The 27,778-nt window shown below is 46.7% G+C and overlaps 1 protein-coding gene across 1 annotated transcript; it reads left to right on the top strand.

Annotated features, from left to right (window-relative positions):
* The first annotated feature begins 1,071 nt into the window (after window positions 1-1,071).
* Fdft1 (farnesyl-diphosphate farnesyltransferase 1) lies at window positions 1,072-27,778 on the top strand. The gene is made up of 8 exons (XM_051160678.1): window positions 1,072-1,265; window positions 11,215-11,312; window positions 12,429-12,612; window positions 17,048-17,176; window positions 19,611-19,802; window positions 23,887-24,063; window positions 24,851-25,003; window positions 27,200-27,778. The coding sequence occupies exons 1-8, from the start codon at window positions 1,167-1,169 to the stop codon at window positions 27,419-27,421; spliced, it is 1,254 nt and encodes a 417-aa protein (XP_051016635.1). The 5' UTR covers window positions 1,072-1,166; the 3' UTR covers window positions 27,422-27,778.

Genomic DNA, 27,778 nt, shown 5'->3' with positions numbered 1-27,778 from the left:
CATAGGGTATCACGTCTCTTCTAGGTAGCCTGCTATCGCCAGGGGTCCTGTGCAAACTATGGCACCAGCCAAGGACAATACGTGCAGTAAACTTTGAACCCCTACCCAGATCTAGCCAACGGACAGGATGTTCTTCACAGTTGAGTGGAGAGTGGGTCTGACTTTCATATGCTAGTAACTTTTAAAAAGTCATTACACTAGCGACCGTTAACCGCCTATAGATCTTCAGAGAGCCTTTCCCCGCCCTTTGTAATACTTAAATGGGGAGAGGCTATTATTTATTGTGCCCCCCCCCGCAACATGGGGCTCAATCTTGTGCAGATTTTGCGCGCCCTAATAAATCTTCATTCACATCAACCAGTATGTCCATCGAAAGTCCAGAGAATACCATCCAAGAGTCATGGAGAAGTGTGAGACTTGGAGCTTCATCGAGCTCAGGAAAGCCGCAGGAAACTCTCCTCGGAGGGAAACCAAGACTCTTGCTTTACCTCTTTTCAAGCTTAATTAAAAAAAAAAAAAAAGCATGAAATCTATTTGCTTTTAAAAACCTAGCGATATTCCTTAGAACACCGGGGGATGCGGAATTTCTGCTTACGGTGTCGGGCAGCAGCTCAGTCTCCGTTTCCAGTGCCCGCCTCCCTCCCAGCCTGACTCCGATTTGCTAGCCCATCCCGTAGGCGTCGCACAGGTAAACTCTTGGGGCGGTGGCCCGCAGGAGCAAGCGGACCCCTCCCACAAGCGCCTGGGCGCGTGTGGAGCGAGCCGGTTCTCCACACCCCGGGACCCCCATGCATGCGGCTCGCTGCCCGCCCGCCTCCGACACGCAGCCCGCAAACAAAGGCTCTCTTCTGTACACCAATCGCGCTCGCTGGCTTCTTTCCAGCCCTCCAATCAGATTCTAGGGTGTGGTCATCGCGCCAGGCTCCTCTAGCCGCCGATTGGCCCGCGTCTTCCTGGTGCGAGCGGCTCTAGCCAATCAATGCCCGTCAGTCCACTCCGCGCGTCCTAGCCAGGCGGCGCGAGCGGCGCGGCCCGTTGAGGAGGGCGGGAGGTAGGCGAGGCGTCCGGCCTGGCCCCGCCTCCTCGCCCTGCCGGTCCCCGGCGTCTAGACACCCGTGGGAACGGCAGATCCCGACAAGTGAGCCCGGTGCCTGACAGTCGCCAGGATGGAGTTTGTGAAATGCCTAGGCCACCCGGAGGAGTTCTACAACCTGCTGCGATTCCGCATGGGAGGCCAGCGGAAGTTCATACCCAAGATGGACCAGGTAGGCCGGAGCATCCCTTTCAACCCTCGCGGGGCTGTGGATGCTGCGCACACCGGAGGTCTCCGGAGGACGATCTCGGTCGCCCTGGTCTCCTGGAAAGCAAGATCCGGGCCTGGGTCGCGCATCCAGGCTGGACCCTGTCCTCTTGACAGGCCCCGCCCCCCCAACCTGTCTTTAAGGTTTCTGCCTGTTCAAGCCATTGCTTTTCATGGTTGTTTGGCTTCGCATTTTGTTCTAGGAGCTTGATTGGGGTTTATTTTTACTCCAATAGGTGCATTCCAGAATTGAAATTAGATAGAACACGCTTGAGAAAATTTTTGTCAACATCAGGAACCCTGTAGGAATTATCATATGCCTGTCTTTGGAATGAAAACTTCCTTCGCACCCACACAGCCCTTCCTGTTTTTACTCATCACCTCCCTGCTTCCTCACTTTTCGGCCCCCACTGTTTTTGTTCCTGGTTGCTTCCTAGGTCTTTTGTTGTGCGCACGCACATTGTCACCAAGTTCTTACTAGTAAGTTATTGACTGCTGGAAGGGCAGAACTTGGTTTTAGTTTGAATTTCATCGGACTGAACCCTTTGTTAAATGCGTGCTTTTATGACAATATTTTGTTCTTTAAAAAAAAAAAAGCATGTGGCAATTTCATGAACACACATCCAGTTGAATTAGTGGGTTACATCAAAAACTTTAAAAATGTTCCCCTCCACTGGAAACATCAGACACTGTATTTTATTTAAAGGTATTCTTAATAGGCATCCTTTATTGGAACACTCGTAACTTTTTTTTTTTTTTAAGATTTAGCTCTCTCTGACAAGTGCTCTGTGCCATTAAACAGACACTTAGGGGACACCTGCATGGTCATAGGTGCTCTGTTAGGTAAAGCGTGGATGGCAATGTAGTTAGAGCAAAGACAAGGTAGGACCCTCAAAGAAATAAATGCAAAGAGTACATTTCAGGGGAAAAGAATGTACACTTGTCAGATTCTTGCAAGGATAAGTAACTAAAAGCAAAGAGTCCCTGCTTTATAATCCAAGTCCCTTGGTCTCCTCACAGCCCCAGTGACAGTAAGTAGTTCATTTCCCCTGGGGAGGCCAGGTCACTCTGCCCTCTCCAGATCGTCACTACTGACCCCATCCCACTAGGGCTCTTAGAAAGTGTTAGAAGATTGCAGAAAGCCGAGGATGGCGTTCTGACCTGCAAGGTCACCCTACCTGCCTTCTCTAGCCCCCCCCCACCCCCCACCCCCCGTAACTTACAGAGCTCCCGTAGTCTTGTATTCGGTTCCCAAAGTCACTTTCAGATGTAAGAGTCTGTATTTCAGTCTTGTTCTGATTTAAAATTCTCTTCCTTGATTCTGGACTTTATTTATTTATTTTTTTTCAAGACAGGGTCTCACTGTGTAGCCCTGGCTGTCTTGGAACTCACTTTGTAGCCTAGGGTAGCCTTGTATTCACATGGAGATCCCCTTGGCTCTGATTCCGGTCTCTGCTTCCTGAATGCTGGGATTAAAGGTGCGCCCCCACCCCTGGCAATTCTAGGTTTTCACCTACTTGAAAATAAGAGTCTTCTCCTCATGTCGAAATATGTGAAGATGACTTAGTGAGCAGATCTGCCTTGGGGAAGCGTTCAGGCTTTTAAACCAGGTGACTTTACCTGAGTGTGGCAGAATAGTGACTGTCATAAGGGAATGTACAGGAGTAGGGAGGAAAGTCACTGCCTGCTAGGATGGAAGTTTAGTCTTCCTGGGGTTGCCGGAAGGAAACAGAGCTGTCAAGTGTCTCTGTGGCTTTTGTGAATAAATTCAGTATTAGTAAGATTTCTTTGAGCACTAACATGTGTACACCTGACCTCACGCATGCGTGTGACAAGTCCTTTTCAAAATGCAGGTATGTTAAAAGTGTTGTAGAAAATTATCTGTCAGGTGTGTGTGTAAGGCATACATGAAACATAGAAAAGAAATGCGTGTTTGGACTTGGGTCTCATTGCCCAGATACCTCCTCATTGCACATTTACAAGTCTTCAGAAATCTAAACGCTGTCATTTTGGAGGAGTCTGAGTTTTTACCGTGCAAAGTCGCCACTACTTGTCAGGTTTTTTGCAGGGATCTGGACCCTAAGATAAGGCATCTCTGCTTATAGCCCAGGCTGTCTGGTCTCCTGACACCTGTGCAGAGGTGTGGCCACTGCCTTCTCATTCCAGGAAGTTCAGGCTTAGGAAGTTTTGGACTGAACGTCCACACTTTGTTCTGCTTTTAGAGCCAGAGGGCGATTAGGCTTTATTTTGGACTAAGACCCTGAATTATTAAACTCCTATTGTCTAAGAATACTGATACAGAGCCTGGTGTGATGGCACACATGCCTTTAATCCCAGCATAAGGGAAGGAGTGAGGGTGGGTCTCTGTGAGTTCCTGGTCAGCCTAGTCTACATACTGAGTTAAGGGCTAGCCATAGATACATGCTGAGACCTTGTTTAGAACAACAAGACCAAAAAAGCATTGCTACAAACTTGCATCCTTTCTTTAGGTATTTGTCATATGCTGCTCTTTCTCGGTCCTGTACCCAGTCCTCCTTTTTCTTTAAAGTTTGGCTTCCATAATTGCGCGGTACTTGGGCAATTTTGGTCTGGCTACTTCAGAATTTCTTTCTCTCTCTCTCTCTCTCTCTCTCTCTCTCTCTCTCTCTCTCTCTGTGTGTGTGTGTGTGTGTGTGTGTGTTTGTGTATGTGTGTGGTTTGTTTGTTTGTTTTGAGACGGTGTAATCTTGGTTGTCCCGGACACCCTTTGTGGACCAGGCTGGCCTCAAACTCAAAGCGATTCGCCTGTCTCTGCCTCCCTGAGTACTGGGACCACAGGCATTTGCCACCGTGACAGGTTTACGTTTCTTTCTTATTGATGCCCTTATTTCTAATTCCCATACTTTAAGATGGTTTTAATATAAAGCGATCTGTGGGTGTTTTTTTTTGTTTGTTTGTTTGTTTGTTTTTTTATGAGATAGGGTCTGTCACTTTGTAGTGTAAGCTGATCTGAAACTCACTTTGTGGTTCAGGCTGGCTTTGACCCCTGAGCCTCCTGAGTGCTAGGATTGTTGGTGTGAGCCTCCAGGCCAAATTAAAAATGCATTTCATTACAAATCATTTCATTGAGCTGGGTGTGGTGGCGCACGCCTTTAATCCCAGCACTTGGGAGGCAGAGGCAGGTGGGTAGCTGTGAGTTTGAGGCCAGCCTGGTCTACAAAGTGAGCCCAGGACAACCAAGATTACACAGAGAAACCCTGTCTTGAAAAACCAAAAAACCAAAAACAAAACCAAAAAAACCCAAATCATTTCATGCAGAAAAATACCTAAAACAACATAACAAACCACTGTATCTGAGCTTAAATATGTATTCTGAAATATACTTCTCTTCATATATGTTTTTATTAAGAAATTAAATATTCAGAAACAATTAAAACAGTAGACTATGCAGATTTAGCTCAGAGCTGAACACACGTGTAGATGGCAGGAAGTGGACAGTCCCTGCAGACAAAGCACCCCAGCATCTGAGCTTGGCCTGCCCTCCTCATGCCAGTGTTCACCTGGCTTTTTCAGGCAGTCTCCTCAAGCTGTGGTCTTAGAACTGTGGTCACTCCAGATCCCTAATGACACCTGTCTGGGACCTTTTCCTCCATTACTGTGCCTTGTTGAAAGACTTGAACTTGAGATTGTATGTCTTGCCTTTAGTTAAGAGAGTGCCATAAAAATAAGCTAATGTTTATTAGCTCGTGGAATGTGCCAAACACTTTTTCATACCTCCCATCTGTTCCAGAAACATCCAGTCACCCTTTGAGGATGTTTTCCTGCTTTGTAGATGGGGCTCTGATTGGTTAGTGAGTTACCTAAGGTCCCGTGGCTATGGAGTGGCTGCTAGTGACTACAGAGCTTGTTCAGTCTCTCTTTTTAAAAAAAAGAATCATTTTTATTTTTTAAGTGTATGTCTGTGTGGGTTTGTGGAGGTGAGTGCAATACCTTGTGGGGGCCAGAAGAGGGCATCAGATGCCTGGGGCTGGAGTTGGGGTGTTGTGAGCTGCCTGATATGGATGCTGAGAACTGCACCCCACTGAGCTCTCTTTATCCCAATATGCTGTTCATCCTTAGGGTAATGAACCACAGAAGTACATTAAGCAGCCTGCCCAGAGCCATATGACTTTAATCCTAGCACTTGGGAGGCAGAGGCAGGGGGATTTCTGTGAGTTCTAGGCTAGCCCAAGCTAGTCTGTGAGTTCCATCCAGGTCAGAAGATGCTGTCTTATAGTTATTTGTTATCTAAGTGTATCACTTAAGGTTTTTAAACTGAATATTTGAAGTGTATTATTAATGCATCTCTGTGTGTGAGTGTGCCCATATGCCACTGCGCACATGTGACAATCGTAGGACAACTTTGTGGAGTTTGTTCTCTCCACCATCTACCTTTACATGGGTCCCAGGAGTTGGGCTCAGGTCACCAGTCTTGTTCAGCAAGCCTCCTAATCCACTGAGGCATCTGGCCAGCGTCTCACTTAGCTTTTACTGAGGACAAACCGTCCCAAAGCTGAGGGAGGGCTGCATTTGTGGAGTTTGGATGTACAGCATGTACTGCTTCCAGATACAAGTGAACTACTAAAAGATGGCGAGGTGGTCGAACATGCAGTGGGTAGATCTTATCCTAATTTTAGGAAACCAAAGCTAGAGGCTTAAAGTAACAGCTGTTTCTTAGGTCACAGTTGTCTGGGACAGCTGGGAGAATCTTCTGGTGTGGAACAGCTGGAGCCATTTCTTCTTGGCCTGCTCAGCTGACAGGCAGCTTGTGGCTGATGAAGGAGTGCTAGATCAGCAGGCGACAGCCAGTGTCAGGGAGCCACATCTCATCAGCCTACAGGCTTGTCCTGGGACTCACGGGCACTGCAAGGGAGGAGACCTCGATACCCACACTTTTCAGACTTCAGCATGAGTCACATCTGTTAGTGTCTGATGGGACTCCCCCGCCCCAATGTCACCAGGGCAGCCTGGTATGAGAGGAAAGGAAGGCTTCTTCCTCATGGGCAGAGTCACAAATTATTGTTGCCATGGTTACAGTATATTGCCCCGCATCACTCTTACTGTTGTTGCTGCCATTTTGAGCATTACAGATGTTTTCCTCACAACTCTTGAAGTGTATGTCTGGGATGCCCAGCCAGGCCTGGCCACACGTGCACCTCAAAAGGCTCAGATGTTGCATAAACCCAGCTAGCAGGCCAGAAATAGTGTGTATAATTTTAAAAGGCAGCAGCAGCAGCAACAGCAACAGCAACTAGACAAAATACTTGGCTTTTTGTCAAACGTGTTCTGTTGGGACAGGGAGGTTTCAGGCAGAAACAATTACCAAAAGGCATAGTTGCAAGAGGTCGGGGTGGTGAGGTCAGGAGAAGGCAGATTTTTAGGGTTGTGATCTAGAGCTGGGGACTGTTTCTCTTTTTCCTCTGTTGAATGAGATCGGTGGAGACTGGTTTCCTCTGTGAAGGGAAGAAGGGGCAGAGAAAGTGACCCTTGGGCTAGTCCTCCTCCCTAGAGAAGTTGATGATCAGTTTGCTGAGCACTTTGCAAGCTACTGTGAGCCCCACCCCAGTGCTGAGAATTGAACCTAAGGCCTCATGCGTGCTAACCAAGTGCTACCACGGGAAGTACATTCTGTGGTGCATGCTATTCCAGAAGTGGAGGCAGGAGGATTGTATGAGCCCAGAAGATTAAGGCCAGTGGAGATGTAATGGTAACACCTCAGATGGATGCATGGATGGATGGATGGATGGATGGATGGATAGATAGATAGATAGATAGATAGATGAGGAAGAGAGAGAAGATAGAATAGTTTAATGTACCTCTAATTAGGGGGAACAAACAAAAAGATTCATTTCCCTTCATTTAGGGCTTTTTTTTTTTGGAGACAGGGTTTCTCGGTGTAGTCCTGGCTGTCCTAGAGCTCACTCTGTAGATCAGGCTGGCCTCGAACCCTCAGAGATCTGCTTGACTTTGCCTCCCGAGTGTGCCACCATGCCCAGATATTTCCCTTTGTTTAACATTCCTTTCTTAAGTAACAACAATAACAAAAAACTGAAGGATGTGTTCCCTGGGCAATATTGAGAGCTGACTGTTTCTGTAATGAAAGATTAATGTGGGTTCAGGTCAGGCGTGGTGGTGCAAGCTTTTACTCTTTGAACAGGCAGTGAGACATTATCTATTAAAAAAAAATCTAGTTCTAATAATTTGTCTTTTAGTGGGCATAGTAGCACATCTGAATGCATTCCCCCACGTGCAAGTTGTGTGATGTTACTCAGAGGCCACAAAATGGCCTTTTCTAAGGAGATCTGGCTTCTGTCAAGTCTAACTCTTGTTTAGCCAAGCATGCTCTCCACCATAACTTAATCTTAGTGTTTCTTTATCATCGGTAAGACAGTATGTAGAGGTGGGGGCCTTAGCCACAGCCTGCCAGCTCCAGGCTGGGAACGAAAGGGGTTTTGTTTCTTTTGTTGTTGTTTTCCTTTATGCCAAAGGTCTTGGGGTGTAGTCCAGGTGGCTTCTTCAGCCTTTACCTCAGCCTACTAAGTATTGGGTCACAGCTTGAAAGGGCTTTTTTTCCCTCCCTCTTTCTTCTTAAAACTCAACATTATTTGGCAGTAGAACCTGATTTGATTGAGGCTGGGGCTTCATTTGTCCTACTTGGTTTAAATATTTGGCTCTTTTGCTTAAGAATTGCACACCTTTAATCCTAGCACTCTGGAGGCAGATCGCTGGAGTTCCAGGCCTGCCTGGTCTACAAAGCAGGGCAGCCAAGGCTTGCACACAGAAACCCTGTCTCAAAAAAAACAAAACAAAAAAAGAATTGTTGCTAATGAGCCATGGGGTCCTAATCCCCAGTAACAGGGCTATATTCACACTTTATGGTTAAAACACTAAAAGTATGAACTCTGCTAGCTGTGTGACATTGATTGTAGCTTGTTAAACCTTCCTTAAACATACAGTAAGGGTTAAAGGTAATGTTTGTATTGTGCTTGGCATGCAGTGCCTAATAAAAGGCAGTTATTAATCTTGCTGTCCATTTCTGAGGTTCATGGGTTTTGAGGTTTGGTTTCTCCCATCCTAAGCAAACCTGTCTTATTAAAAACAAGGGGAAGGCTGGCAAGGGTGGTGCTGGTAGCTGTCACCTGGAGCCTGGAGCCTTGGTCGGTCTGGGAGTTCAGCCTCATTAATGAGTCGGCTGTCCCCTTGCCCTGAATGCCCTTGAGCCCTGTTTTCCCTCACTGGAGAGTTCTGGGTGTGTAGTTAGCTTCAGGCAGCAATTTAAAAAAAAAAAAAAAAGGAGGCTCTAGGGACAGTAGCTGTGACATACAGGGAGCCCACGGCCATGAGATCTTGCCAACATTGAGAAAGCAGTACCATCCTTAATAGGATTATTCTTAGTTATTTTAGGAACCTGTTGTTCAAGATGACATACTGAAACCAGACACACACACACAAAGAAGTGATGTGGAGGGAACCAAGAAAGCAAGCCCTGTTGCTTGTCTTCTTGGGGTGTCAGGGTGGGGCAAGTGTTCCCTAAGACTGCTCTTCAAACCCAGTGCCATTGCCCCTTTGCAGTTCTGGTGAAAGCAGCTCCTAGACTGGTGGTTCTCGGCCTTCCTAATGCTGCAACCCCTTAATACACTTCCTCATGTTTTAGTGACCCCCCCACCATAAAATTATTTTGCTGCTATTTCATAACTATAATTTTGCTACTGTTATGAATCATAATGTAAATATGTTTTCCAGTGGTCTCAGGTGACGTCTGTAAAGGGTCATTGGCTCTCAAAGATGCTGTGACCCACAGGTTGAGAACCGCCGCCCTAGGCCCTCACCTCTGCAGAAGAAATTTGTAGGGCAGTGAGCTGCACAAAGAGCTGCTTATCCTGGGTGTGGTAGATCACAGCTGTAATTTGAGCAGTGAAGAGGCTGAGGCAGGAGGCTTGCCATGAGTTCCAGGCCTGCCTGGGCTATCAGAGCAAGGCACTGACTCAAAAGAGAACAGTTACTCAGTTGTTTTTGTTGTTGTTGTTTTCTATGAAATCTTGTCGTTCTACGCTTTGAAAGAGTTGGTGAATTGTTTTACAATTGTCTGAATGTATAGCGTTAATCATTGAAACTCAGTAGGCGGCTTTCGTGTGCTGGACTATGAGCTGTATTTACACATGCTGCTCTGTCTGATCAGTAAGTACTAGCCTTCACTGATATAGTCCATTAGAAATGGCAATAAAACGGAACTTTATAAGAGACCGCCTTACTGTTTAGACAGACGAATGTGTATCCATATTAGGAAATGTAGGAAATACAAATAAAAAAAGGACAGAGCTCACAGGACTCATCAGGGTCCAAGGTTCTCTGACATTGCAGTGCAGCTGTGGCTTACCTTCTAGCAGAAAGCTGTGTTTCAAAAGCGACTCCTTCGTTAGAAAATTGTTCCCCATTTATTAAAATGAGTGGAGAGATTTGTAGGATTCCGTACCTTCAGCTCAGTTTTCCTGCTCCATAAGCCGGGCGTGGTGGCGCACGCCTTTAATCCCAGCACTTGGGAGGCAGAGGCAGGCGGATCGCTGTGAGTTCGAGGCCAGCCTGGTCTACAAAGTAAGTCCAGGATGGCCAAGGCTACACAGAGAAACCCTGTCTCGAAAAACCAAAAAAAAAAAAAAAAAGACATTCATATGGTGCTGGGTGTGGTGGCACACACCTTTAATCCCAGCACTCGGGAGGCAGAGGCAGGCGGATGGCTGTGAGTTCAAGGTCAGCCTGGTCTACAAAGGGATTCTAGGACAGCCAAGGCTGCACAGAGAAACCCTGACTCAAAACAAACAAACAAACAAAAACCACAACAACGAAAAGTTCCTCTAAAATGTACATACAGCACAACACATAACACAAAGAGCAGTTTTGTGCTGGTCTTCGTAGTACGACACCTTCCAAACCTCTTGCTCCTTGCAAAGTCCTACCACGCTTCTAAGAATTGTAAGGTTTCTGGCAGTCTTAGCAGGGCTAGGGACTGCAAAGCAGTACAGTGTTCCTGGAAAGCCAGATTCTCTTAAGAGAAAAGGATTGGCAGCATCCAGATTATGTACAAGAAAGAGCGAGAAATTAATAAAGAGAAATGTAAGAGGCTAAGAGGTTACGTGTTCAGATTGGTTGCTTTCAACCAAAATTGGTCAGTGCAAAGACAGACACATTGCTGAGTGTGTTTGTCCGTATGTGTAATCCCAGCACTCACAGAGGTAGAAGGACTGTACAAGCAAATTCGAGGTCAGCCTAGTGTACACAGGTTTCCGACCTACATAGTGAGACTTAGCACAAACACAGAGAGAGCACTTTAGTTTACCAAAGGCCAATTGTGTTGGGAAGAGGAGTCGGGGAGCCTGCACACATGGTTTTTGTCTAGAAATGACCCTGTCACAGAGTGGGAAATCCAGTTTCTCAGAGCTGAGCCAGTCCACCCCCTTCTCCCCAACAGTTGTAAGGGTGGGCCAGGGGTTTGTGCCTCGGGGGCGTGGCCAGAGGCAGCAGGGGGCGTGGCCCGGGCCTGCACGTGTCCCGTTGTGAGGCTCCCTCTACTCTGGCCAGAGCTAACCTTGTTGGATCCCGCCCGGCGGTAGACGCCTCGCAGCGGCTCTTTGGGGCTTATGGAGGAAGGGCTCCGGATCGCACTCCCCATGGCAGCCGCTGGCAGCACCAAGGCCATGGCCCTGGTCAAGCGCACCTTGGTGCTGAGCCCGGTCGCCGCTCCCAGGACTCCGGGCTCACCCCAACGGTGCTGCTCCTGGCCCCCCACCGCCTGGCCTTGCAAGGACTGGTCCCGCGGCCGGAGCCCGGCTGCTAGCTGCCTGCCCCAGTCTCACTCCTGCTCCACGTCTGCTTCCGCGGTGTGTCTTCTCTGCCCACAGGACTCACTCAGCAGCAGCTTGAAGACCTGCTACAAGTATCTGAACCAGACCAGTCGAAGTTTCGCCGTTGTTATCCAGGCTCTGGATGGGGAAATTCGGTTAGTGGAGAGCCCTGACTGGGGGAGGACTGCTTTTCCAGGGACCTTTGAGTCACTGCAGTCACGTTGACACACCGCTTAGAATTATGGGTTTCTTGTTGTGGCTTAGGCAAGACTACCTCCCCCCACTACACCCGCTTGTGTTTACTTGCAAATGCCCTTCCAGGCACCTGGCCATTAACCAGCGTCCTTTTAGGCTAGCCCTTTCAGAGAAGGGGGTGGGGCGGCCATGTTTATTTCTTTCCTTTAGTCCTGGCACCTGCGCCTGTCAGAAGCAGGCCAGACATCCCTTGGCTTCTGTTTGTCACCTTACATTTCAAGCATACTGAGTCTTCAGAAGTGCCTCTTGTGCACATTGCACACAAGGTTACAGCATTTACTGTCCTGGGAACAACATTCATGCTGAGAAGTTTTCCATCTGCAAAATACTAGTTCCCACTAAACATTGGCCACTTGGTCCCTGACGTGCACTGGTTAAACATACAGCACTCTAGGAGCGGTGTAGCATCCACCTGCTTCGGTTTTCATTTTACTTTTTATAAATGGTAGCTTTCTTTACTCCCATTTAAGACACGAAAACAAATGTAAGTGCTAAGCATGACAGGCTTTGGATATCACTTCTTAGTTCTGTGGAGTTAGTTAGAAAATGACCTGGCACAGTGAAATGACATTTCCTCAAGTTGGGTGAAGCAGGGTCTCACATTATGCTCCCAGTGGTCCTGAACTCAGGATCTTCCCACCTCAGCCTCCCCACAGCCGAGGTGATAAGCATGAAGCACTACCCTGCTTTAAATGTACTTAAAAATAAATATTTGCAAGTAGAAGCTGATGACATAGGTTAGCAAGCTAAGGCACTTTCTGCCAAGCCTGGTGACCTGAGTTCAGTCCCTAGAACCCATATGGTGGAAAGAGAGGACCAAGTCCCTGTTGTCCTCTGACCTCCCACACAGGCTGGGGGATACACTCACGTGCACTCTCTCTCTCTCTCTCTCTCTCTCTCACACACACACACACACACACACACCATATACATTGACACACACACAAGTAAATATATGTTGTTTTTCTTTTAAATCTATGCTTGTCACCATGTTAACAGCCTTTCCCTCTTGGCAGCCACGCGGTGTGTGTGTTTTATCTGGTTCTCCGGGCTCTGGACACTGTGGAGGACGACATGACCATCAGTGTGGAGAAGAAGATCCCTCTGCTGTGCAACTTTCACACCTTCCTCTATGACCCAGAGTGGCGGTTCACGGAGAGCAAGGAGAAGGACCGCCAAGTGCTGGAGGACTTCCCCACGGTAGTGGACTCTCTTCTGAGTGCAGGCATTGATATTCGGCAGCGCAGTTGTCAGCCCCCGAGCTAAGGGGACAGTGAAACGAATAGTTTGAGGGCAGCCGAGAGTCCAGAACCAGACTTTTGTGGTTGGAATCACAGCTTACTAATCGGTAATGAGGTATACAGTTCCTCCTTACCTCTGTTTTCTCTCTGTGTGGTAGAGACAGGAACAGCTTCCCACTTGTAGTGTTGTTAATACTCTTAGGATGGCGTGGCTGTGGTCCTCACTACCCGGTGCTGCTGAGAAGTCCAGGTCCATTCTTAGCAGAAGGATGCATTCGCATTTCAGGCTTCTCAAAGATAGATCAGTACCTGGAGCGTAGTAGGTGTTCTGCAGGCATTAGCGTGAGATGGGTTACAGGTAAAGCCCTAAGCATTGGGGGACCTAAATTTCATGCTGTATATGGGCCTCCCTTCCTAGAGTTTGTGTGTTTAACAAAGTCACGTGGTCCCTGCTACCCTAAAGAGAGCATTTGTTTTGTATATTGTTTGCTAGAATTTTGGAGGACAGTCCTCATAGGACTTTTACAGTCAAAGAATCTAGTCTCTCCATTTGAGTGGGAGGGAGTTGTTGGGAGTTGAATGGGTAGAGGGGGGAGCCCAGCCAGGTTTGAGAAAGACTCTTTTTGAGCAAGAGCTGTTTCCACTTGCTGAGATCATGTTTTCGTGGCCAAAGTCCAAAATATAGTATGTTGTGCTGTGAAAGCTCAGAGGAAGTCTGTAGGGAACTGAGAGGGCCCTTAGATCTCAGACCTAGGGAGGTACTGGCCACCCCCACCCCACCCCTGTGTAGATGAAACGCTGTAAGCCACTTGGTTACACCTTTTAATAACAGAAGTGGGTTTTGGTTTTGTTTGGTTTCTCGTTGGTACTAGGTATGGAACGCAGGGCACTATGATCACTAGGTACATTCTATTACTGCTCTGCTCTATAGTCTCAGCCTCCCCTCCCCCCAGACAGTTCTCAATACTCTGCCCATGCTGACCATGGATTCATTTGTGCTTTAGGCTGCCCTTGAACTTGTAATCCTCCTACCCCAACCTCCTGAGTAACACTACCAGACTTGCTTCCCAAAATACATTTTTCTTTGTTTCTTTTTTTGTTTGTTTATTTCTATTTTTTTAAGCAGGGTTTTACTATGTTGCCCTAGCTGGCCTGGAGCTCACTGTGGAGACTATACTGATCTTGAACTCAGAGATCTACCTGCCTTTGTTTGCCTAGTGTTGGAATTAAAGTGTGTGCTACCACACCTGACCCAAACTACTTCTCATGCAGGGACATTATAAGGTCTGAATACTTTCTGGTCACGGGACAATTTCCTTATATGGATCATATAAAAATTCAAGGTAGCCTCATCTTCCCCCCAAGAAAGAACACACAAGTGTGAAAATGCTAAAGCGATTTGGGGGAGATAGGTAATTTTCAGCCTTCATCCAGTAAGTTTGTAACGCGTGCGGCAACCTAACGGGAAGGGAATGTTCTGCTTCGGAAGGTTTCAAGGGTGAGCAATAAACTGATCTTCTCCTGTTTGAGCAGGAGATTGGGGAGCAGCGAACTGTCCCAGGTATAGAAAAGGAAGCTGAAAGTATAGGCCCGATGTCATTTGTTAACCTTTCATATCCTGATGACTGTGAAGCATCGGGAAGTCGTGCTTTGTACCTGAAAGAGAGGGAGGCCCTTGCATTCTGGGCATTAGCTTAAGACATGGAAAAGGTGTGTTGAGGAAGTCTGGCCCTGGGGTAGCTTTCTTTAGGAGTAAAGGGTCCCTCTCAGTGCTGCACAGAGCTGCTGCAGGAAGGGAAGGGAGCTGACCTGTGCCCGTTTGAAACAAAACCGTAAGGCATTTTTTTTTTCACTTTTTTCCATTTTATTATTTTATTCATATTACATCTCGATTGTTAGCCCTTCCCCTGTTTCCTCCCATTCTTCCCTCCCTCCCACTTCCCCCCTTCTCCCCTCCCCTATGTCTGTGATTGAGAGAGACCTCCTCCCCCTATATATGCTCTTAGAATATCGAGTCTCTTCTCCGTAAGGCATTTTAAAGTCAAACCTAAAAGGTCCAGGTTCTTGCAAAGTATGCTTGTCAAGGTGGGATAGATAGAATGTACTTTAAAGGACAGTTTATTAGCCCCCTTGATAAACTTTAAAGGGTTTTTTGGCCACATATAGCATGTGGCCCTCCATTTGCATTCTCTTTTGTTCTGAGATAAGCCAAGTGAACTCTCTTTACCTGATGCACTTCTGTGTCCAGGGAGCCCATGAGCCTGCTGCCTCCTGTTTGTCTGCCTCAGCCTTTGGAATGTGCCAAAGGCTTGTACTTACACCCTGTGTGGTGCACCTTAAACTACCTATAAAGAAAGTGTACATTTTTTTTTGCATATAAGGAAACTGAGGTATGGAGAAATTGAAGTCCCTTGCCTAAAAGGGGAGTCAGGGTTGGAGTCTAGGGTTCCTGGCCCAAGAAACCCCATGCTGACTTGTGCATCTCTTTTGCTGCCTCTAACTTTTTGCTAACTTTTTTTTAAAAAAAGATTTATTTATTTATTATGTATAGAGTGTTCTGCCTGCATGCCAGAAGAGGGCACCAGATCTCATTATAGATGGTTGTGAGCCACGATGTGGTTGTTAGGAATTGAACTCAGGACCTCTGGAAGAGCAGCCAGTGCTCTTAACCTCTGAGCCATCTATCTCTCCAGCCCTTTTTTGCTAACTCTTTAACAGATTGGTACCTGAGTGAGGTGTAGCAATGAGGCAGGAGGATTAGGAGTTCAAAGCTAGCCTCAGCTAGGAAGTAAGTTTGGGACCAGGATATTTGTGAACTTATCTGAAAAACAAACAAAAAAACCTCAAAGGACAAAAAAAAAAAAAAAAAGTTAAAACAGCCAGCCAGGCACGTTGAAAGGCAGGAGGACCAAGAGTTTAAGTCAGTTTTGAGTATCATAATGAGATTCTGTCTTAAACGGGGAGTGAGGTGGAGGGCGGGGAGGCATGCCAGGACAACCAGCCAGTGTTTTCATCACAGCCTGTCCAAGGCCCTCTACGCAGGGAGGAGTTTGGAAAGTTAATGGAAGTGCTACAATCCTCTTGGCCTGTTTGAGACTTGACCTTTATTGTCCCAGGTGACTGACTGGCCAGCAAGTGATACAGGGACCTGAGAGTGTGCTGTAGTTGTGGCTTGGTCCTCTGAGGGCTGGGGAAGCCCTTGTGGCTTGTGTGGTCACACAGCAGAACCTGGAGGGGGAAAAAATGGACCTTCCCTCAGGGTTCCAGGAAGACAGATTTCTCCCTTATTTTACTGGGTACTTTTTGTTTTCATTTGCTTAAATTACATAGTAAATTCCAAAAGGCTGCTGAAGATGATGGCGTGCCCTTTAGGGTGTTTGTTTTTCTGCCCCCTTCTAAGCAGAACTGCCATAGCCACAGAGCCCTGTTGCAAAGAGCAGAGTCCTGGGGACACACAGGGATTCAAGTCCCGGGAGAGCGGTAGATGCTTTCAGTCCATGTAGGAGTTGCCCTTTGCCTCTGACTTGGATCAGCTATCCTAGAAAGAAGAGAGTTCTGGAAAGACCAGATTGACTTTTATGTAATTTGAGGAGGGAGGCGTTTCTAGCTGGTGTTCATCAGAAATGACATGGTGGCTCTGTGACCAGCTGGTGTGCCCCGAGGAAGGCTTCTAGCTTTATACAGCTCCCTTGTGTGAGGTCTTAACACTGCCTGCTCACAGTTGCTGAGTGTTTCATATTAACAGCTCGGCTCCTTTGTGAACTTTCGTGGAGGGCCAGGTTGTGGTGGCCTAAGAGAGCCTCAGGCAGGAGGATGGTGAGTTAGCTGTCAGCCCGGGGGCAGCATAAAGGGACTTTGCCTCCAAAATAAAAACAAACATTTCATTGTGTTTATGTTGTGTGTTGCGTTCTTCCCACCACCCCCACCCCAAGACAGGGTTTCTCTGTGTAGGCTGTCCTAGACTCGCTTTGTAGACCAGGCTGGCCTCGAACTCACAGAGATCCACCTGCCACTGCCTCCCGAGTACTGGGATTACAGCTGTGAGCCATCGTGCCCAGTTGTATGTTGGGAACTCTTAAATGCTTTTTTGAGCTTAAGTGTAGTGGCAATATATTTCCGAAACAGTCAGTACTACACTTCTGTTTGGAGCTTGGGCTTACAAGGAAGACAGTACTGGGCAGCAGACATACTGCATTAAACCGAACCCCTTGAGTAATTTAAAGGCCTGGGAGTGAGGCAGACAGTGGCTTCACCAAGTCCCCGGGGAACCTGGCTGATACAGGGAAGCAGCTGTCCAGTCTCCAGCTTGTGAGCTCTACAGGGTTGTGAGTTTCTGTTTGGTCCCATGAGGTGTATAATCTGGTGGGGTTTTTTGTTGTTGTTGTCTGTTTCAGATCTCCCTGGAGTTTAGAAATTTGGCTGAGAAATACCAAAAAGTGATTGCTGACATCTGCCACAAAATGGGATGTGGGATGGCAGAATTTGTGGACAAGCATGTGACCTCCAAACAGGACTGGGACAAGGTCAGTATCTGTAAACAGGGTCCACATCTGCTAAGTTAGACAGCCAGCTGTCCCCATGGGGAAGCTCAGAACAAGGACAGCATAGTGTCCAGATGTAGCTTTTCTAGTTTAGCCAACATGTTAATGTGACAGCGAGGCCCTACAAGGGCTTACTGTTGCAAAGTCAATTGTGACATTGCTCCAAGTTGCTGTGAAATTTTAGGTAAATGGCCAAATGATTTTCTGCTATATAAATAGCAGTGCTTTTCAATTTTTTAAAACAATGCTTTGTTTGCTGTTATTTTCTTTTCCATTATAGAATTCAGTGTATGCACATGCTTTAATGTGTGGGCACCAGAGGAGTGGTTTCTTCTTTAGCTTTTAGAGTAGCAGTAGAGTACTTGCCCAGCATGTTCAAGTCCCTGGGCTTGATCCGCAGCATTGCCAAAAAAGGCAAAAGGAAAGATAAAGGTTGTATTAATGCATCTAAGTTTGTCATGCCTTCTTTCTCAAAAGTCTGGGAAGGTTAGCCATATCTAGAGAGGTCCTTCTCGCTCTTCTCACTAACATGTCCAGAGAGTACACACAAGAGAGCAAGAGGCAGAAGCCCCAGTCTGGGGCTCATTTATAACTTCCACTAATCCATTTATGAGGATGGAGCTTTTATGGCCTTCATCTCCCAGGAGGCATCCCCATCTTAGCACTGTTGCTTTGGAGACCTCCCAACTGTTAGAGCAACACTGAAACCATAGCAACTGCTGACGAATGGAGAACTGAGTTATCCCTGTCTTTATGGTGCATCTTCCTCTTGTGGGCATGGTTCATCTTCCTGAGGAGACTTGGGAGAGAGGAGATGAATGAAGCCAACAAAGTAATAGCTTGTCTGGCCAGAGTTTCTTTCTTACCCACTGTGGGATACTGGCCAGGCTAGGATTTAGTAGGCTACAGTAGATTGCTCATCTAGACAAAGGGACCAATATAGCAATGGCTTGCTCACTTATTTGTTGACCTCTTAAACACCTGGAGAGTTTGTGTTTGTATCTCTTATAGCGCTTAGGATCAGATCTTGACATAGGTGTAGTCAGACCCTGGTCTCTGACCTCAGCACTGAACAAAACAAGATTAAACCCCAAGCTTGGCCAGGAATGGTGGCACATGCCTTTAACCACTGCACTCAGGAGGTAGAAATCTGTTTGAGTTGAGGCTAGCCTGGTCTACGTAACAAGTTCCAGGACAGTGAGGGGCTGCATAGTGAGGCATTGACTAACAAAACAAAACAAAAAACCTCGAAGGTATGCCTTTGGAACTGCTGCTTATAGTGTCCAAGTTAGTAAAAGTGTGGTCAGCGCTAGACCAGTTCCTGAATTTTAAAGTTAAAAATCCTGTCCAGCTCTTGGCATGGCTCATTCAATGCCCGCCCCTTTCATCTGCACAGAGCTGTTTAGGAAACATAATTGTTGAAGTTCTAATCAGATGTAATTGAATGTATTATGAGTTATTTTCTCTTCAGCTTTGAAGGCAGACGAATTATGGGTCTCTGTTCTAGAAGTGTTTCTGCTCGAGAACTAGTATCTTGAAATGCATTTTTCTTAGCACTGTGGTTGCATGCGTGTTTTCCTTTTCTTTCTTTTTGGTTTTTTTGAGACAGAGTTTCTCTGTATCACAGCCCTGGCTGTCCTGGACTTGCTTTGTAGACCAGGCTAGCCTGAAACTCACACAGATCCACCTGCCTCTGCCTCCCCGAGTGCTGGGATTACAGGGGTGCCACTGCGTCGGGCTGCAGGCGTGTTTGACTGTCAACAACTTACCCTTTTTGGAGGACGGGGGACCTGGTGCTTTCATGGGAAATAAACTCCTTGGCAGTTAAACATTACATTTGCCAAAAATCTTTGGGAGATCTTTTCAGAGATGTTTGTAAGGCTGGATTCATAGCTCTGAAACTTTTTAGCCAGCTATGACTGCCTAGTCCTGCAGTCCCAGCTACTCTACTTGCTGAGGTGGGAGGATCTCAAGGTTGCAGCCTGCCTGGTCTACAGAATATGACAGAAGTAAAGTGGGTGAGATCTGCCTTTGAAAAAAGAAAAGGAAAGCTCTGCAGTTCAAACCCTAATTCAAAAAGAAAAGAAAGAAGAGATTTAAAATAAACACCTTGGGTCCTGGTCCTAGGCTTTGCAGATGAGTGCTCATGGGCAAGGCAGTTGGCCACTGAAGTTCTCAGTTCTGTCACCTGTGCAGCAGGGGTGATAACAGTGGGTCTTTGTGGGTGTTTGCCTGCAGAGTGCTCGCACGGGGTCAGGAACACGCTGTAGCTCCATCTTGATTGTATGCGTACATGTGTTTTAATCAAAAGGAGAACTCAGACATATTCTGCTCTAGACTTGGTATTTTGTAGCTGATGGTGCCTGGCAAGGCCCTTCTGTGTCATTAAAGTACTTTACACAATAATCTTTTACAGTATTGCCACTATGTTGCTGGGCTGGTGGGAATCGGCCTTTCTCGTCTATTCTCGGCCTCAGAGTTTGAAGACCCCTTAGTTGGTGAAGACACAGAGTGTGCCAACTCGATGGGTCTGTTCCTGCAGAAAACAAATATCATTCGTGATTATCTGGAAGACCAGAAAGAAGGAAGAGAGTTTTGGCCTCAAGAGGTAACTGATACGGGGTACTTGGGGGAAAAATTCTGGGCTCTGAAAAATGAAATTACTTAACCTAATGGTTGTAAATGACTAAAGTAAGTCAAACTACCCTAGGCAGCATCAGAATGGATAGACCATTTGCTCTGGGTAGACTAGCTGGCTTCATCCAGGGATTCAGGCGCTGTAATGGCGTTGACTTCTCTCTCTGGGCAGACTTCCCCCATGCCACAGATAAGTCTCATCACTCCTGGCTTTCAGGGCTCAGGTTTCTCACTGGAGCCAGGGACAGCTGGGTGTCTGACTGCAGACCTGTGCTAATTAGGTCTGCCCAACACAAGAGGGAAGGATTGCACCAAGAATTCTCAGACAACAAGGGGTGGAAGGTGCTGCGTTGTGGCTCACGCTATCATCCATGCTAAGGATGTACAAGGCTGTGGGTTCAAATCTCCATATCTTTGGGGGGGGAGGCAGATGGGGTGATGGGTAGGAAAAACTACAGATGTCCATTATATAAGACATGATTTAACTACACTGAAAAAGCTTGACGATTCTGTAGGTTTTTACTGAGTTCACTCCAGGATTTCCTCTTGCTTTTCAGAAAATGTTCTCCTAAAGCTAAGTGCCTTTACTCCCAGTACTTAGGAGGCAAAGGCAGGTGGATGTCTGTGAGTTCAAGGCCAGCCTGGTCTACAGAGATAGTTCCAAGACAGCCAGGGCACAGAAACCCTATCTTGAAAAACCAACCCAAAAAAAGTTTCAGAGTGAGAAAAAAATGTATTTGCAGTGTATATAACAGATGCAAAATTCATATTCTAATATAAAAGGAACTTTTAAAGTTTGAGGGTTTGCCCACACTAGCCTTGGACTCAAGATTTTCCAGCCTCAGCTTTGTGGGTCCTGAGATGGGAAAAAAGAAACCAGCCATCACAGAAAGATGCGTGAGTAGGGTGGTGCACACTTCCCAGATGACCTTGAGAAAGGCTCCTGCCTGGCTCTCTGGTTTGGTGATGGTGGAGAGTGGTAAAGGCCTTGTCTGATGATGCCCTGCCATCCATGGCCACCCAGGAAGAGGACAGACCCACAGTCTCAAAGACACAGCATGGGTCCAATGCCTGTGACTCATGAGCAGTAGTGCAGAGTGAAATGGAAGCATTCACCTGCACTGCAGGCTAGATGTGTGACAGAAAAGGGACAAATGTCCAGTCCACAGGGCTAGTCAGCTCACACAGCCTGAATAGGAAGAGACACCAAGATGGCATTTCTCATTAGGGAAGACCACAGAGTGCTGAGCTGCTGGTGCGGCTGTTTACAGTAGCATTGTGTGTAAAGGTAAGGTTTCTCAATATTTCAAATGTCTATTCACAGGAGAGCAAAGATAAAATAGCCACGCTACTGTGGCATCGTCTCCAGATTATGTCCCAGTGAAAAAATCCCAACACAGAAACTGGGCTATGCTACTGTTTAAATGGATGGTTTTTCCACAGTGTTTCCTGTAACCATGTTGTGGGTTTGGGGATCCAGCTCAGAGGCTCTGTGCTCTTGTACATGCAGGAGGCTGTGGTTTAGACCCCTAGCCTCAACAGTGAGCAGGGGCTAAAAAAGAAGGAAGGAGAGAAAAAAGTAATCCTCTTATAAAAACCTTTTATAACAGAGCTGGGTATAGTGACCCCTTACAATCCCAGAGCCCTCCAGGTTGATGCTGGAGAACCCTGAGTTCAAGGCTAGCCTGCGTAAACACTAAAAAAAAAAAAAAAAAAAAAAAAAAAGGATTGAAATTGGGCAGGGACTGGCAATATGCTTCAGAGTGTTTTTCTGGTACATGTAAGGCTCTGGTTTCATACCTGGTACTGCAAAACCTCCCAAAATTCTTATATAAACCTGGCAACATGAAGCTGCTAGTTGCTAGTGCTCATACCATTAATCTGATCTTTGATTTATTGCAAGAATATGCACTCAGGGCTGTTTTCTGGCACAAAACTCTCCTTGGGGTCTTTTATTTTACATTTTTCGAACAAGATTCACCATAGCCCAGGCTGACCTAAACTCAGGCTCACCCTGCCCCAACCTCCATGTGTTAAGATTGGAATCCTTTGAAGACTAAAGGTGTTTTGCAAACAGATGTCTAATGGCTGTGGGCTCCTAAGAGTCTGTGAGTAGAGGACTCGGGCTCTCAGTGTGCCCATTGGGCCCGAGGCAGATTCCACCAAGGAAAATTAGGTGACAAAAAAGGAGAGGGGTGTTACAAAAGATGAAGGGACTGGAGATAATATTGACCCCCACTGGCCATTGATTTAATTCATATCGTCTCCGTGGTGAAGCCACCACCAGAACCCCAGAAGGACAGGCATTGAGCTTTAGTAGCTGAGTAAGTGGAGGTGCCCGCAGGGTGCACACTGGAGCGGACAGGGAGGCTCTGCACCCCATATCCCACAGCTCACTCTGAGCTCTGGCCTGTGGTCTGCATCCTTCATGGTAAGCACTGAACAGGTGACAGCTTGGGTCTTGCAATGGACATCCGAGCTAGGGGAACAGTCTTGTAGACTAAGCCTTCAACCTGCTGGCTTCATAGGATCTGCAATTTTCCCAGGAGGCACACTTAGGCAAATGGCACAGATCGCCAGTAAAGTATTTTTGCCAGACCTATCACTACAAAAAAAAAAAAAGCAACGTGAATGAACACCATGGGATGCAGTTGGAGAAACAGAAAAATCGAGACATCTTTCTGGATACGACACACCCCTTCCTTTAATAAGTAAATGGCTGGGGACACCTCCTCAGTACTGTCCAGCATATGTTGGGTATGGATTAATCATTCATGTTTAAATGTGACCTGATATTTTATATATACAAGAAGGTTCCAGGAGCCGGGCGTGGTGGCACACACCTTTAATCCCAGCACTCAGGAGGCAGAGGCAGGTGGATCTCTGTGAGTTTGAGGCCAGCCTGGTCTACAAAGCGAGTCCAGAACAGCCAAGGTTACACAGAGAGACCCTGTCTCGAAAACCAAAACCAAAAACAAAAAAGAAGGTTCCAGGCTGGGAATGCAGCTCAGTGGTAGAGCTCTTGCCTAGCATGCATGAGACTCTAAGTTCAGCATCCTTTTGGAGTTCATAATGTATGGATAAAATGATAAATCTAGCTCTACTTTAAAATAATCCCTGAGTAGGATGCAGATAGAACAGATTGGCTGTGTGTCAACAATTGTTGAAGTGGGTGGATAACACCAATACACACATTCATTCTGTAAGGCTCTTCCCTCCCTCCCTCCTCCCCCTCTCCCATTCTACAAAACAGTCTAGTACCCTCTTTGGAGGTAGACTTGGGCTAAGACTGGATAACATGGTGATTGAGCTCAACAGTTATGAGCACCTGATGCTCTCACAGGACCCGCGTTTGGCCCTAGCACCTCCATACATGTGGCATGCACACACATAGACAGATAAAGTGTATATAAAAATAGGTTTTTAATACATTACAGTTTGAGGCTGCTTAATGAGATTCTGGTTCCAAGAAAACAGCAGCACCCCCTCCACTGAAAACAGACAGCTAAGCTCACACTTCAGCAATGCCGGCCTGAGAGCTCTGCTCTAAGTTCAGGTTCCTGGGCCCTGGGGAGATGCTGGCCCTGCCACGCGCAGCTGCTCGTTTCCCCACAGGTTCTTGCTCAACAGCATTCTTATCGGAATTGGCCGTCTTGGGTTTTGAACGGTCAGCTTGTGGTGCCAGGGTTGATTTGTATATAGCTGGGGGTGTTCAGTAAGAGACTCACAGCCTCTCGGCTAGCAGGAGGCCTCTGTAGGTTGAGGTCATTATGATATCGCTTGGTGCGTGCTACATTAAGTGGCTGTTAGCCGAAGCCTTAAACAGTGGATCTCAGTGAACAGTGAAAGGATTTCACTGCACATAGCACAGCGCTCACTCATGTTTTAGTGCCAGTTTTTGGTGCTGAGGCTGGAACCTAGGCCCCACTCATGCTTAGCTTTGCACGCTTAATGGTCTACACTGAGGCCCCTTCAGCCCCTGAGGAAATGCATACTACATGTAAATTCTCCACCCGTGCACCTGTTGACTTGTTCTGTACTTCCTGACTGGCCAGGTGTGGGGCAGGTACGTTAAGAAGCTGGAAGACTTTGCTAAACCAGAGAACATAGATGTGGCCGTGCAGTGCTTGAACGAACTCATAACCAATACCTTGCAACACATCCCCCACGTCATCACCTACCTGTCAAGGCTCCGGAACCAAAGCGTGTTTAACTTCTGTGCTATTCCACAGGTATGGAGTCGGGTGCTAAAGCAATGGGGTGCTTGGACTGGGTAGAATACGCCTTCTTTCCTGCTCTGCTGTATTCCAGGTCATGGTTTAAGAAAGTGACTCTGATGTATTCACTATCTATCTCAGGAGTAGGTGGTGAGTCACGGCATATTCCTTGCACCACATTCAGGAACAAGGTTAACTGTTCCAGAACCTTCCTTCTGGGTTTACCCATTTTCCATCAACTATTCTAAACTAGCTAGATCATTATGCTAATAAAGCCTGGGCCTCAGCCTAGATGACCAGCATGCCGGTTAGCATGACACATAACATGGCTCCCAGGTGAGGGCTCTTGTCACTCAGTGGTCTCCTGAGTGTGATTCCTGGCGTCCCACATGGCCTGCACACATGCAACAACGTCTTCACTAACCTAAGTGTTTTATTCTTTTTTCTGTACTCAAGATAGCAGTGTCTGGTCCTATATATCCTTACACCTAGAAATTTCCTTTACCAATCGTTTCTGTAATTAACTCCCTCAGTTTGGTTTGCTCTTGTTATACTGACAGCTCTGAACGGTGCTCAGCTAAATCTGTAAACGTAGCCTAGGTTTCCATCAGTCCAAGAATCATTAAACCCTGTTGTTGAGTAAGGGAGAGCTGGCTTGCTTTCTGGGTACCACTGCTTGGCTGGCACATGTTGGCTTTTTGGCACTTGTGCATCCCACAGGAAGGCTCTGCTCCCGTGAGTGCACGCAGCACCTTTTGCTTCATCTTCATCAACTGATTCTCCTGTGTCCTGTTGCCTATAGGTGATGGCCATTGCTACACTGGCTGCCTGCTACAATAATCAGCAGGTATTCAAAGGGGTAGTGAAGATTCGGAAGGGGCAAGCAGTTACACTCATGATGGATGCCACCAACATGCCAGCTGTCAAAGCTATCATATACCAGTATATAGAAGAGGTGAGTAATTAAATTATGGATATGCGTCCTCGTTACTTAGTGTTCTACCTAAAGAGGCTAGTTGGCATCCCTTACTAGAAAATAACACACAGAGCCTGTGAGACCCACAGCTGGATGCCAAAGCCTCTAGGAAGAACGCTGCCTCCTGAGCTGTGAGATGATGTTTGAGGCCAGCCATGCTTGTTTGTGGGTGAAGGATGTAACGTGGAGGCTTTTGGAAGCTAATGCAGAGCACGGCTAAGTGAATCTCATATTCCCAGTGCTCATGCCCTGACAGCCAGTATGTTCTATCATACAGACCTTGCTTGAAGAATTCTAATGGGGAATGTAGGCAAAGTCAGATTATTGAGTTATAATCAACTTTTTGGTTTTTTGAAACAGGGTTTCTAAGAAGCCTTGGCTGTCTGTCCTGGACTCACTTTGTAGATTAGACTGGCCTCTTAACTCAAAGTGATCCGCCTGCCTCTGCCTCCCAAGTGCTGGGATTAAAGGCGTGTGCCACCATGCCCAGCAAGTTATAATCAATTCTTAAGTGTTTTACTATTTTCTTTTGTTTTCCTGCAATTCTTATTTCTTATAAAACAAAGCATACCTCCCCAAGCTGTTGACAGCATGCATAGGGAATGACTGGAGCGCAGTGTCTGCTCGTGCTGGTCTTGAACTCACTGTAATCCTTCCTCCTCAACCCCCTAAGTGCTGGGGTTATAGGCATGATTTGGAAATTACCCAGCTTACTTAAGATCACTAATTTTAGGAAAGCATTTTTGAAAACCGATGAACTGGGGTGTAGAGATGGCTCAGTGGTTAAGAGAGCTGACTGCTCTTCCAGGGGATCCAAGTTCAATTCCCAGCACTCACATGGCAGCTCACAACTGTCTGTAATGCCAGGATCCAGTACCCTCACACAGACATACACACAAAATGCAATAAAAATAGATTTTAAGGCCAGGCAGTGGTGGCACACACCTTTAATCCCAGCACTCAGGAGGTAGAGGCAGGTGGATCTCTCTAAGTTCGAGGCCAGTCTGGTCTACAAAGCAAGTCCAGGACAGCCAAGGCTACACAGAGAAACCCTATCTTGAAAGACCAAAAATTAATTAATTAATTAATTAATTTTTTAAAAACCTCATGAGCACTAAAGTTCATATCTGATTTTGTGTGTTTCTTGACTATTAGAATGAAGTACTGCTGGTGGTTGAGTTGAGGGGAAAGGTGGCACAACAGCTTCTGTAAACGCTACTGTTCCCTCCTTGTCTGGCTGATGTTGCAACTTCAGGGCAGAGTTGAGAATTTACAACAGAGTAGCCCAGATAGCTAAAAATAGCGTTGGGCCCTTTAAGAGAAAGCTTGCTGACTTCTGATCCCGGCTTTCTAATTTTCTTTAAAAGTTACTCCAGTGGAATGCAAGGTAAAGGATTATTAATATTTAAGTTGATTTGATGCAGAAAATTTAAAAATTGTAAAATTCAAATAGTAAAATCTGAACTTTAATGTCAGCCTTAGGGAAAATTTCCCAATGATGTTTTATAAGAAAGACGTGTAGCCTGGAAATATAGCTCCACCAGTACAGTGTTGGTCTAGCACCCACAAGCCCTAGGTTTGATCCCAGCACCCACCACATAAATGGGCCATGGTGGAACATGACTATAATCTCAGCATTGAGGTGGAGGCAGGAGGTTCAGGAGTTCAAGGTCATCCTCACTTGTATGGCAGGTTTGAGGCCAGCCTGAGCTACGTGAGACTCAGAGTCAATCAAGTGGTGAGCTCTGGTGTTCCCACTACAATAAGCCCTATTTTTCTAGCTATTTTTGCCCAGTTGCTAGGATTGGGATCTTCTCCATCCTTTGGTCAGATGCCTAACTGAATTATGCCGACATGCACCGTGGGCACTTACTCCACGGACCTGCCACTGTGAGGCAGCAGCGATCTGAAGGGGTGCAGTGCCTGCTCTCCTGGCACCTAGTGGTTCCTTGGTGAGCTTTGTGCACTGGACTGCACTGCGCTTCCTTGCTCAAAGGGCCTAGGTGGCACTGCTGCCTTAGCATAGCATAGCAAGTGACTCCTGTTCTCAGAACTGGTTTTCTCCTTGGTGACATGACATACAGCACCTACCTATTGAGAACTGTTAAAAGAAACTGGGAATGTCTATAAAATGGTGTATTTGAGACAACGTTAAATAGCTTTTCTTCTCAACAGATTTATCACCGGATCCCCATCTCAGACCCGTCTTCTAGCAAAACCAAGGAGATCATCTCCACCATCAGGACACAGAACCTTCCCAACTGCCAGCTCATCTCCCGAAGCCACTACTCCCCCATTTACCTGTCATTTGTCATGCTCTTGGCTGCCCTGAGCTGGCAGTACCTGAGCACCCTGTCCCAGGTCACAGAAGACTATGTCCAGACAGGAGATCACTGATTTTGTTTGGCCGGAAGCCGAAGTTGAAGTGAAATGGGTTTTCCTTTGCCTCCAGCTGGATTTTGACTTCCCTTTCGTTTTCCCTCCTGCTTTCATCTCTCGGAGAACTGTGCGTGGGACCTTTAGGAACTGTGCAGAGGAAAGGACGTCTTGCCCTCAGCAGCCTGGTGCAGCTGGGTTGTGGTCCCTCTGCCTCTTGTAGCCACTGGCAGCGTGCTCACCCACTGCTGCACTTTAGATGGAGTGGCCACAGTGATGGTCACAAGATCTAGTGAACCTGGCTAGAGCGCTGATTGAATTTATTTAACTTGGAACAGCCTTTGAATACCTATCATAATAGAACATGAAGTGACTTTT

The sequence above is a fragment of the Acomys russatus genome, chromosome 18, assembly GCF_903995435.1.
Source record: "Acomys russatus chromosome 18, mAcoRus1.1, whole genome shotgun sequence".
NCBI lineage: Eukaryota > Metazoa > Chordata > Mammalia > Rodentia > Muridae > Acomys > Acomys russatus.
Note: the sequence above shows the minus strand (reverse complement) of the source record. Positions and strands in the feature narration are given on the sequence as shown.